This window comes from Emys orbicularis, chromosome 2, assembly GCF_028017835.1.
Source record: "Emys orbicularis isolate rEmyOrb1 chromosome 2, rEmyOrb1.hap1, whole genome shotgun sequence".
NCBI classification, from domain to species: domain Eukaryota; kingdom Metazoa; phylum Chordata; order Testudines; family Emydidae; genus Emys; species Emys orbicularis.
Genome location: NC_088684.1, coordinates 175,539,481 through 175,551,692, shown reverse-complemented (window position 1 = coordinate 175,551,692; position 12,212 = coordinate 175,539,481). Strand labels below are relative to the sequence as shown.

General features: G+C 47.8%; 1 protein-coding gene across 1 annotated transcript in view; it reads right to left on the bottom strand.

Annotated features, from left to right (window-relative positions):
* CTNNAL1 (catenin alpha like 1) overlaps window positions 1–12,212 on the bottom strand; it is a 158,685-nt gene that overhangs the window by 57,925 nt on the left and 88,548 nt on the right. The window contains exon 7 of the mRNA XM_065399786.1: window positions 9,659–9,859. Within this exon, the coding sequence (XP_065255858.1) occupies window positions 9,659–9,859 (201 nt within the window). The remainder of the gene's footprint in view (window positions 1–9,658; window positions 9,860–12,212) is intronic.

The window sequence follows — 12,212 nt, the reverse complement described above, 5'->3', positions numbered from 1 at the left end:
CTGTATATCCTTAGTAGAGGGCATGAAGGTGTGAAGGGGCTGAGCAGGTGCTGCTACCAAAAATCTCTGATCCAAGGTGTATGCATGCTTCAAGTGGAGCACCCATAGGGACACTACTCAAACAAGAATCTCTCTTTCTTCTTCAAGTACTGGTCCCTATGGAGATTCACCGTAGGTGACTCCCAAGCAGTGTTTATTGAGGAGGCAGGTGCAAGGAACTGCTCTGCACCACAGTTCATAGGATCACTGAACCAAAGGAAGCATCCTCAGCTAAGGCTTCCATCAGGGCATTGTGCCTGGTAAACATGTGAAAGGAGCCTTAGGTTGCTGCTCTACAGGTCTCAGGGAGTGGGATTCCTTGCAGGGAATCTCATTCCATGAAGGGAGCTTAAGTTCTGGTGGAATGAGCCCTGACAGACTGAGAAGGTGGGGCTTCTGCAAGCTCATGGCAGAGGAAGATGCAGTGGAAATCCATTCAGTGAGTCTGGGAAGATATTCCTCTTTTTTCATCCTCTCAGCAATGGAAATGGATAACCACAGAGATCTTCTAAAGGGCCTTGCCCTGTCCAGGTAGAAGGCCAGAGCTCTACATTATTGTTCCCCCTCTCTCCTGGCGGGGGCGATAGCTGTTAGGAAGGCCATTTTCATCGATAAAAGTAAGAGGGTACAGGAAGCCAAGGGATCTAGTGGCAGGTTCCTATGCTGCAAAAGTATCAGGTTCAAATCTTGATACTGATGGGAAGGTTCTGACAATGTCTTTTAAGAACATTGCTGGTATAGGGTGGGTGAAAATTAAGCAGTTCACCACCACAGGATGAAAGGCTAAATGTACCCATAGCGAACTAATGGATAGGCCTGATGACTTCAAGTAGAGGAGAGGAGATTGTCCAGGACAAGAGAAAATCCAGACTCCTCCAGAGGCAAAGCATGCATCTGGCTCTACAGGAAGAACTGCTTGCATTTGGTAACGTAACACTTTCTTGTAGAAGGTTTCTTACTATTGGGAAGGATGGATTGAACCTACTCCTAGAAGAATCTCTAAACTTGTTGCACATCCAAAAACCAGGCTGCCAGATGGAGGGATGGTTGGTCCTCCCTTTGCTCTGTGACAGCAGGTCCAGAAATGACTGCAGGTGAACGCATGGGTGGGAGGCTATCTGCACAGCCATCGTGAACCAGAACTGTCATGGCCACCATGGCGCTATTAAAATCACTGTTGCCTTTTCCCACTTGATCTTTTAGGGGGTGCAAGATAGGAGGGGAATGGGAGGGAAAGCATACATCAGTGGGCCTGATCACTGCATCCTGTCTGGAGTCGTGCCCCAGAGCATCTTGAGAGCAATAGGCAGGGCAATGGTTTTCCTGGGTTGCAAAGAGGTCCCATGATGGGAATCCCAACTGATGAAAAATCTGCTGGACCACTGATGAGTGGAACACCCACTTACGATCCTTGTGAAAACCTTTGCCGAGAGTGTCTGCTAGGGAGTTCATTACTGCAGCAGGTGTACTGCAGAGAGGATGATCTGATGCTGGATGCACCAATTCCAGAGCTTGACTGTTTCCCTGCAGAGTGGGCTGGACCTTGGTGTCCTCCCCCCACCCCCCCGTTTATATAGTAAACAGTGGTTATGCTGTCCAACCTGACCCGGACGTGACTGGACCGGATAAAGGGCAGGAACTTTTTGCACACTTTGTGTACTGCTCAAAGCTCAAGAAGGTGGATGTGGAGTGTGACTCTTGGTGTCCAGGTACTGTGAGCTGTGAGGTCATACAGGTGTGCTACCCAGCCCAGCAGAGGCATCTGTAACAAGTGTCTGGGGGGGCCGGGGGGAGGAAGGAAGAGGGGGCAGATGGAAACAAACTGCTATATAAACATTGTCCCTCTTGTCTCACTAGGGGAATGATGTCAGGAGACTGGGGAAATCAAGACACTTTTGTCTATGGGGTTCTCTGCTTGGAGCACAAACCTTCCTCACTCAAACCCAGAGACCGCAATGGGGGTCATATAGATGCATGCAGCCATGTGACCTAGCAGGGACAGATTGTTGTCTGAGGGATGAAATGAAGTTAAATGACGTCTCTCATCACAAGGAATCTGTCCTGTGGTAAGTAGGTCCTGGCTCCAACTGAGTCTAGATTTGCGCCAATGCATTCTATAGTTGTTGTGGGTGTTAAAGTGGACTTTCCTGGATTTACCTGAAATCCCAAGGAATGACACAGGCCAAATAAAAAGGTGACTGATGCCTGTACCTCCTGAAGCAATCAGCCCATGAGCAGCCAGTCACGTAGGTAGGGAAATATAGGGTTGTACTGATGGTGCAGGTGTGCTGCCACCACAGCCATGACTTTTGTAAAAAACATTGTCCAAGAAAAGAGGAAATCCAAACTCCTCCAGAGGCAAATTATGCATCTCGCGCCAAAGGGAGAACTGCTTCCATTTGGCAGCACAACACTTCCTTGTAGAGGATTTCCTGTTATTCACAATGACAAAGACATTCTTCAAATGGTCAGAGTAAAACCTTGTATTGGAAATGCTTTAAGCCCACAGTGAAATGCAGGAATTTCCTCGGCGCTGGATAGTATCTATACGGAAATAGACGTACTTCAATTCAAATTGAGAGCTGCATACCAGTCACCTGCATTCAGGGAGGGGATTATAGTGGCCTGGGTAAAATCATCCTGAATCCTGAGTGGCAGATGAAAATGTTCAGCTGCCTGGGGTCTAGGATGGGTCTCCAGACATTAGAAAGTATTTGGAGTAAAAGCTCTTCCACCCACTCCTGTGACAAGGGGGTACAGGATCTATTGCCCCTAACTGGACTAAAGAGTCCAGCTCCTTGCTGAGAATCCTCTCATGAAAAGTGTCCCCGAATAGGGATGGGGAAGGGGTTTTTGAGGAGGGGGGGCAGGAATTCAATCATGCACCAGTTGCAATGATGTCTAAGACCCATTTGCCTGGTATTATACACTGCTATGTCAGAAGGAAATGAGCCAGGCGGCCACCAAAAGGTTTGAGGGAGACTGGCTGATAGCTCTCGAGCGTTCCATCAAAATGTCTTCTTGGTAGGCAGCTGAGTCCAGAGAGGGTATGCTGGTGGTGCAATATGTCTGCCACGCTACACCCTCTGGTGTTTTCTTGGTGGCTCACAGGTCTTCTAGTATTAGCATAGCTGAGGGACTGGCCAGTATCTGTGCGGCAGTGACTTAGAATATTTCACATGAAGAGCCAGGATGTGTAATTGCAAGGAGCAGAGGATGGCGTACTAATCCTTAAGGGAATGAAGTGACAGTTTCTCTCACTGAAAAGGTTGTTACCCTCAAAGGGGAGATCTTCAGTTGTTGCCTGGACCTCCATCAGGAACCCAAAAGTACTGCAGCCAAGAGGCCCACCACATAACCACTGAGGTTGCTCTGACGCATGAAGCCATGTCTAGTGCATCAAGTGACACCTGAAGTAACAATCTGGATACCAGCTTCCCTTCATCTAAGATAGCCTGAAACTGGGGTCTACATTCCAGTGGTAATAAACTGATGATCTCCGACTGTGTTATAACGAATAAAATCATATTTTGACACGAGTGCTTGGTAGCTCACAATACGGAATAATAGCCTGGCTGACAAAAAGTTCTTTATGCTGAAGAGATCTAGTCTCTTGGTATCCTTGTCCGAAGGGGCAGACTTGGGTTGAAGTCTGTTCTCCTCCATGACCACTTAGACGACAAGAAAGTTCAGGTTACAGTTTAAAACAAATATCCCGCCCCTTTGGAGGGAACAAAACATTTTTTCTCAGCCCTCTTCGACGGCTGCTGTGTGCCACATATCCTTAGGAGGCTCCAAAACGGCCCACGGAGAGCCTCCTAGGAAGGAGCCTGAAGGAGACTGAAGAATGTCCATGGGTGAGATCCTGAACCTTTTCCAGCAATCCTCATCAGCAGTTCCTAGCACTGTCTGTTGTCATCCGGAAGGGAGGGAGAGGCCAGCACCACTGCCTCATCCAGAGAAGATGATGCTGTCAGCACACCTGCCGGCACACTGGCTGCTCTGGCTGTTCTTGCTTTGCCACTTGCTCTGGGAGGTCTGAGGCTCCTTTCTTGGAGGCGCTGTCTGCCAAAAGCTGTGTCCTAGGTTCTCATAGTCTGGAGTTCAATGACATGGATCCAAAGAGCTCCTGTGCGGCCAGTGGGTGGGATCATATGGGTATGGAGGTGGGCTTGATGGGGGGTACCACTTATCTCTAGCTCCACAGTATAGGTCACAGGGATGTAGGGGCCTCTGGACGCACTATCTGGGCTGCTGTCCCAGGTCTGAACCATTAGGGAAACCAGCAGCATCACCTCCTGTTCGTCCATGGGGTAAATCATCCAACTCCATTGGTACCATCTGTCTTGTAGCAGCACAGTCAAAGGCATATCTCAGCAATCAGCAGCCTGACATTGTCAAAGCACACATGGGCCAGCCAGTGTTTGGGACCATGAAATGACATGTGGATGGTGTATTGATGCCTCTCGCCAGAACCAGGTTTAACAGGATCAGCAACTCAGGGTCTGGGTAAGGCACCAGGTCCTTGAGAAGGGTGTAATGAGGTTTGGCGGGAGAACTGGCTGGGGTCTTCAAATAGGTTGGTCTGCTGGTGCGAGCGTGGCCATGGTGGCCTTAGTGCAGTGTGGTATGGCCAGTGCAAATGGCAAGTGATCCTTTCTAACTACGATTAAACTAACTAATACAAAAACTAATTTACATGTCAAAGTTTGGGCTAATGTTTGAGGGCTATGGACATAGGAGGGCTCTGTCTCAGATCATAGGCAATAGAAAGGATCTGGAGATCAGAGAGGAACTCAATAGTAGCAGAAATTTGTCAGGAACTTCCCAGGAGAGGGATGTGTGTCACTTAGCCCAGGGAAAGCAAGCCCTGCAAGAGGAGAGAATTTGAGGGCTATGAGCTGGAGAGAGGAAAGATGCTCCAGACACATTAAAGTCATTACAAGAGCCTGGTCAGCGTGGATCTCATTTGGAACGTAGGCCTTCTGGCCGGTGAGCTGAGGCAGGGACCGAGGTCGTGGCGAAGGAGACCTGCGACTGCGATCCGGTGCTGAGGCTGTTCCACGAGTCTATGCTGCTGCACTCCAGTGGACTTGCCCTAGCGTGGCACCTGTGGAGCCAGTCAGCTTTGCTTTTTAGCCGCCGGAACCGCTTCGGGCCCTGAAGGCCCCACTGTAGGCTGGGAGCTCTTGCCACTGCCCGGTGTGGGGGGAGGGTCCCTGACCACCGCAATACCCCCTTGAAGCCTCAAAGCGGGCACATGGCCTGACATAGGTCCTTTGCCTGTAGGCCCTCGGTCCTTCGGCACCGAAGGGCTCCACTTCCTCAGCTGCTTCCTGGGCACCAGCGAAGGGGAGCGGTGCTGGGCTGAGTTCAGTGCTAGTGGCGTGCTCCGCACCAAAGCTGATCCACTCAGCACACGGTCAGCCATGGTGGACTCCGGTGCAGGACAAAGAGCGGATTTCATTAGGAGAGCCCTCAAGTGGATATCCCGCTCCTTCTGGGTACGAGGGCGAAAGTTTTTACAAATATGACACTTGTCCTTCCTCGGGCTTTCTCCCAGATACTTGAGACAACTGTCGTGTGGATCACTGACGGACATCGGTCTGCTGCATGTCAAACACGACTTAAAGCCGGGCGAGTGGGGCATGCCCCGCCTAGGGTGAAGTCCCAGACGGGACTCTAACTGCTAACTAACGACTATACTCAACAGCTACTTAGGCAACACTATCAACAAACTATTTACAAAACGCTCTAAGGCATGAAGTCCATTGTGGACAAGAAGAAACCGCTAGCCTTTGCTATGCAAGGAAAGGCACTCGGACTAACCACCATGGGCAGTAAGAAGGAACTGAGAGGGCGCAGGGCCAGCGGCACCTGATATACCCCCGCATGGGAGCGCTACTCCAGAGGCTGCCACAGCTGGCCCTAAGAATACTGCTAAGGTAGAAATCTCCGGCAACTGTGCACGCACACACCTAAAATGGAATTGACATGAGCAAGTACTCAAAGAACTTTAAAACAAAACCAAAAAAAAAAAAAAGAGGAGAGATTCTGATCTCATCATGTGATGCCGTGATCTGGAGTAAGGGCCTAGAAAGCACATGCCTTAATCCAGCCCTGAAAGGGGCAAATACAGGACAGAATGTACTATATCTCCCATATTTTATGGGAAATCAGTACTGTCAGACACAGGACCCGAGTCCCTTCTGCCCAGATATACAATGGATCCTAAATGCAAAATCCATTAAACTGAACCCCATAAAGCCATCCCTTACTGGAGTCAAGAGGAAGAATGGAGACTGAGGGAGAAAGTCTAAGAAATATCCCTTCTGTAGGATATACAAAGCATCTTTGTCCTGTACAAATAAAAGCTTAGGAACTGAAGCTTTCTAAACTGCTGTCAGGCTTTAGTGACTACTAGTAGAGTGCTAGTAAAGCTTTATCTTGCTTAGGATTCCCCAGAAGCACCTGCAAGAGGACTTTAAATATGAAGCAATAGGGGAAAGAAAAAATCTTTTATGCTGTTGCCCCAGGACAGAGGCATTTAAACCTGCCTTTTCCTGAGGCTCAGAGAGCTTACCCAGATCTGTGGCTCAACTGACCACTGCCAGCAAAAGAACTGCCAACTCTCAGCTGTTGCCTGGAACAAGAAAAGTACTAGAGGTACAGCATAAGCCCTCAAACAACCCAATTAACTGAATTATAAATCTGTATACACAATCTACACCATGGCCCTAGCTCCAGTGCCTGGGCTCCTGAATCAGGTGGGTTCTAGAAATGGACAGTAGCCTAATACGTCTCCTAGCTACCACAGTGCAGAAGAAACAAGATGACAACCTTGCTGAATCACAAGTAATATCAAAGATTACGGTTTGGGGATTTTTTAAAATCTAATGCAGAGTTTAAGGAAGGAAGAACAGTTGAAGATTCCTGAAAAGTCTGTGACTCTCTTAAGAACCTCTGGTATCAAGGGCTTTGTTGAACATATAGTTACTATTAAACAGTACCTGGGACTGCTGGTTTTAAGGGACAGTGTGGTATGCTGGACAGCAGCCAGATCTGTCTCTTAGCTATGACAAAGGAGGGAGTTAAATGAAAATCTTTTAATGTCACAAGCAGTTCTGCAGAGTACTTTTAGTAAACATATACCCTCTTCATGTGTCCTAGAGTTCTCCCTACAGGACTGTACAGGGCAGTAACTCTTCAGGAGAGAAACTGGAGGAGAAATAAAGCAGGAAATGGCTACTCACAGAGCTGCACATACTGTGCCTTAAAAGGGAAAGAGCTAACAGTGGCATCCATTTCAGGCATTAAGCATGGCCTGTGGCGGATATTGCTAACATACCATTTTAGCAGGGATCTACCATTCAGAATTAATAATGTTTCCTAATAACATTGACAGAAGATGGTAAAATCCCTTTTCATATTTTTCCTTTTAAAAGCATCCTTATTAGGCAAGTCTTCTCAGGAGCAGGCTGTCTCCTCAACACCTAATTGATTCATATGAGACAATTAAACTCCTTGACTATCAGCAAGTGATTAAGTAACTTATAAGCTCATTAAACTCCACTACTATTGAAGTAAGAACAGGAACAACTAAGAACTCTGGGCTGCAGACTCTGAATCACCCGGACAGGAGACAGAGGAATGAGGCCTCTCCTTCCTCAGCATATGGGACCTTTAAGATTCCCCTTCAGAGGCTCATATCTCTTTCAAGACCCTTTTTCTGGGGAGGACATCCTGAAGAGGACAGAGTGCATTCAGATGGGTTACACCCATTTGAGGAGGCGGGGACCTATTGTCTGAAGCCTATGGAGTCACAAGAAAGGGTGGCAGCAGGCAGGGAATAAACGTCACCAGTGAGGGCTCTTCCCAATCACAGTTCCCATAGAAACAATAATGAGAGGGTCAATGATTGCAACACAGCCATGGGAGCAGCATCTCATTAAGAAAAATGAACATCTTTGGGCAGACAAGCACCCAGAGAGGACCGTACTGAGAGCTGGGGTTTCCGGTGTAGAATGAAGAACTACCAGACTCAGGACCAGGGTGGAGGTTATGAGTGTTGGGTTTGATGGCTTAGCAAGATCACAAATACAGAGAGGATGCCAGGCTGTATTCCCTACAGCAAGCACCTTTGTCCATCTTTGCAATGGACAGTGCTCCACTTGCTGCAGGGACCCAAATGGTCACTCATCTCCAATAATGGATGGTCACACACAGCCATCTTTGGAAAATATACTATGCTTGCATTCCACAGCTAGTACACACTGCTACTGGGGAGGAGGTAAGAAAGAGAAGAACAATAAGGAAGACAGGTTTGTCATCAAAACCCAAGTCTACAAATTACATCCTCAAACTCAGAGCAAAGCTGCTGTGAAGAGCTGGTCCACGTGGCACAGAAGCAGCAACACTGGGGCTGTGTTGCAGTTACCAGATTATATAGGAAGAGTTTAGGAGGAACCAATATGTTTAGCCAATTAGCTACTTTTGTAGCATTTGTGGGCATGACAATCATCAGTTAGTTCCAGACTCAAGAATTCTGTGTATAAGATAAAGTACTTGATAGACAGTTACGTTACTAGTGACTCTCTTTCTGTAATGTTGCTTGTGTATTCTTCGACATGAGTCACATATGATCTGAGTATGAGTCACATATGATCCTTGTTCAAAAGCTTTAAATATCAGTCCATAATTTTTTTTAAAAAAGTAAACAGTAAGTAAGGTTTCTAACTGGACTACAGATTAACTCAATATTTTCCAAAGTGTGGGACACTCTGCCTGGGAAAGCACAGAGGAGTCAACTGGGGAGAACCCAGGCCTCTCAATTATTCTCCAGAGCCTCAGCTTCCATTAAAAACATCAGTTTCTACCTGTTAAGATTAGGAAGAAAACCTTGAAAATGTGACCCAAATATGAGTGTGATGTCTGCCCATTTGAGCGGACACTCATTCTGAGTAGACTTTCAACATTACATCGGGGGGCTGATAGGGCTGCACAATTGTTTTCATATTCCTGAAAGGGAATTTAGCTTTCAAAAGTTTTGAATGTTCTGGATTAGCCTGTACACTGAGTTTCAGTGAGACAAAACTGACCGCCTATACCAATTTAAAACCTCCACAAGGAACAAATTATTTTTGAACACTAAAAATATTGGAAAAGTAGGACACATGACTAAGTGTTCCATTAGTATATTTTAATTTAAAATATTCCACTGGCTACTACTTTTGTTTTTAATTAAAAAGCTGATACTCTCTTTTTTTGGAAGAGAGAAAATAATTATCTCATTACTCAACAGTAATTCTTTTAATCAAGTAAGGAGCAATAACTGGCTCTGAAAAGAATGCCATGCAATTGTTCACCACAAGAATGGTGGCCAGAATTCAGAGCATTATGGGGGCAGAGAAGGACTAAAACAATGGAAAACTAAAATATCCTCAAGTCTGCAAGAGCGATGTAGAGGACTGGGGTAGAGGTCGTTATAATGAACTGCTTTTTGATATATAAATATGTATATAAACATTCTGTTTTCTTAAACCAAAAAAGAGAGTCTAAAAAACATATTTTTCTTTCCAAAGTATAGATGAAACGATTTACTTTGCTAAAAAGCTCTTACAGCTTGCATCCACACTGAAACCAGCTGCTCTAGTTCCATTTTAGCCTGCTTGGACTGTTCCAAGATGCGTTCTCTGTGCTCATGGCTGGTGTACGCAGAATCAGTAAAATCTTCTGTGTGTTCCAGAATGAGTTCCAGCATTGTTGAAAGATTCTCTTTAGAGAGAAAATAAAGATTCTCCCGAAGACCTTCCACCTTATTCTGTAAAGGATAAAATTCAGTCCCCTGTGAATCATTCATGTAAATACAAATAGCGGATGTATCGTGCATTTTTTCCCACCCTTCAGCTTTCCTTTAGCCTATTGTTAGCACTTTCTGCCAATGAGAAATTATTTTACCCACCCACAGCCATCCATTTTGTTTCTTCACCTACTAGCCCCATTAGCAACATAATTTGTGTCTCACCACTGAAACAAACAGCAAAGTTAAGCATATTTCAATATATCTGTACTATAATAGTTCTGCTGTGAATAGGAAGATAAACCCAATCTAGTGACTGTTGCTAAACAATGTGGTATTTACGTTTTGTTTGGTCTTTTACACATCCTCCTGCATTCAAAATGTTTATAAAAATTTTACATATAGTAAAGGGGATATTCTTGGGCAGCAGCATCATGGGAAATTTGACCAAATTTTAGGTGCAGGGATATGGAAAAAAGAGTAGCACAACCTCCAGGGAATGGATATATCAGATAAGATCAAAGTCAGGATGCAAAGGGCCAGGCTCTCCCCCGATTGCCATCCTGAGGAATAAATCTTGGGCAGGACAGACTGTCAAGTGTTCAGCTAAGACATCCGTTTAATCAGAAACATGTTCTCGGTGGGATGTGATATCCAATGGGATTTTAGCAGAGCAAGATTAAATGAGCAGAAGAGATGATTTTGGATTAGAACAGTTTCTTCAAAATGACAGTTTGCTCTTTTACACTCTTTTCACAGAAGGGTGATGTTTTCAGTGTGTAGATTTTAAAATGTTAAAAGTTTAATTACCAATTATCAACTAGGAGCTTCCTTAGTCCACCACCTAATGACTTATTTTAGGGAAACACTGGCTGAGACATTATGGGTACATCTACACAGCACACTAAGCCCAGACCTTTGTGACCCATGCCTGCAGATTTGGCATTTCCACGTCTGCCCTTGAACATCCACAATGCATTGGAAACGCAGGCCTCACAGCCATGCTGGCGCATCCATACTACAATAAGCAGACCCAAGTCACAACTTCAGCTTTTGTGGGTTTGTGGGCTATTGCACTCTTGCCAGCTGTAGTTGCTCTAGGGCAGGGGTCGGCAACCTTTCAGAAGTGGTGTGCCGAGTCTTCATTTATTCACTTTAATTTAAGGTTTCGCATGCCGGTAATACATTTTAACATTTTTTTAGAAGGTCTCTCTCTATAAGTCTATATATAATATAACTAAACTACTGTTGTATGTAAAGTAAACAAGGTTTTCAAAATGTTTAAGAAGCTTCATTTAAAATTAAATTAAAATGCTGATCTTAAGCCGCCGGCCTGCTCAGCCCGCTGCCGGCCTGGGGTTCCGTCCACCTAGGCCGGCAGTGGGCTGAGCAGAGCCTGCAAGGGGCAGGCAGCCAGAACCCCGGGCCGGCAGCCAGAACCCCAGACCGGCAGCGGGCTGAGCGGAGCCGGGGGCCGGGACCCCAGACCGGCGGCAGGCTGAGCGGGGCCGGCACCCCAGACCAGCAGTGGGCCGAGCGGCTCAGCCTGCTGCTGGTCTGGGGTTCCGTCCGCTGGCTCCTGCCAGCCTGGGTCCCGGCTGCTGGCCCCACTCAGCCCGCTGCCGGTCTGGGGTTCTGGCTGCCGGTCCCTTGCCAGCTGGGGTCCCAGCCGCCGGCCCCGCTCAGCCCGCTGCCAACCTGGTGCTCAGGGTGGGGGGGTGGGGATGTGGGGGGTGCAAGAGTCAGGGCATGCGGGGTGGGGGGGCTGGGTATGTGTGGGGAGTGCAGGAGTCAGGGCAAGGGGATGTGGGGGGGGCTGGGTATGTGTGGAGGGTGCAGAAGTCAGGGCTGGGGGCATGTGAGGGGGTGCAGGAGTCAGGGCAGAGGGTGTGGGGGGCTGGATATGTGTGGAGGGTGCAGGAGTCAGGGATGGGGTCATGGGGGGGATGCAGGGAGCTGGGGTGCAAGGGGGGTGCAGGGGTCAGGGCAGAGGGTGTAGGGGGGGCTGGATATGTGTGGAGGGTGCAGGAGTCAGGGATGGGATCGTGGGGGGGGATGCAGGGAGCTGGGGTGCAAGGGGGGTGCAGGGGTCAGGGCAGAGGGCTGGGGGCGTGTTAGGGGGTGCAGGAGTCAGGGCATGGGCTGTGAGGGGGCTGGGTATGTGTGGAGGGTGCAGGAATCAGGGATGGGGTGCAAGGGGGGTGCAGGGGTCAGGGCAGAGGGCTGGGGAGGGGTGAGCTGGGATCGGGGGGTGCTCCCAGCCCCCTGCCCCCTGAGCGGCTCACAGCAGGGGGCTGGAGGGATACACCCCGCTCCTACCCCCCTTCCCCCTGCCTCTTCTCAGCCTCCTTACCGGTTTGAGCAGCGAGGGCGC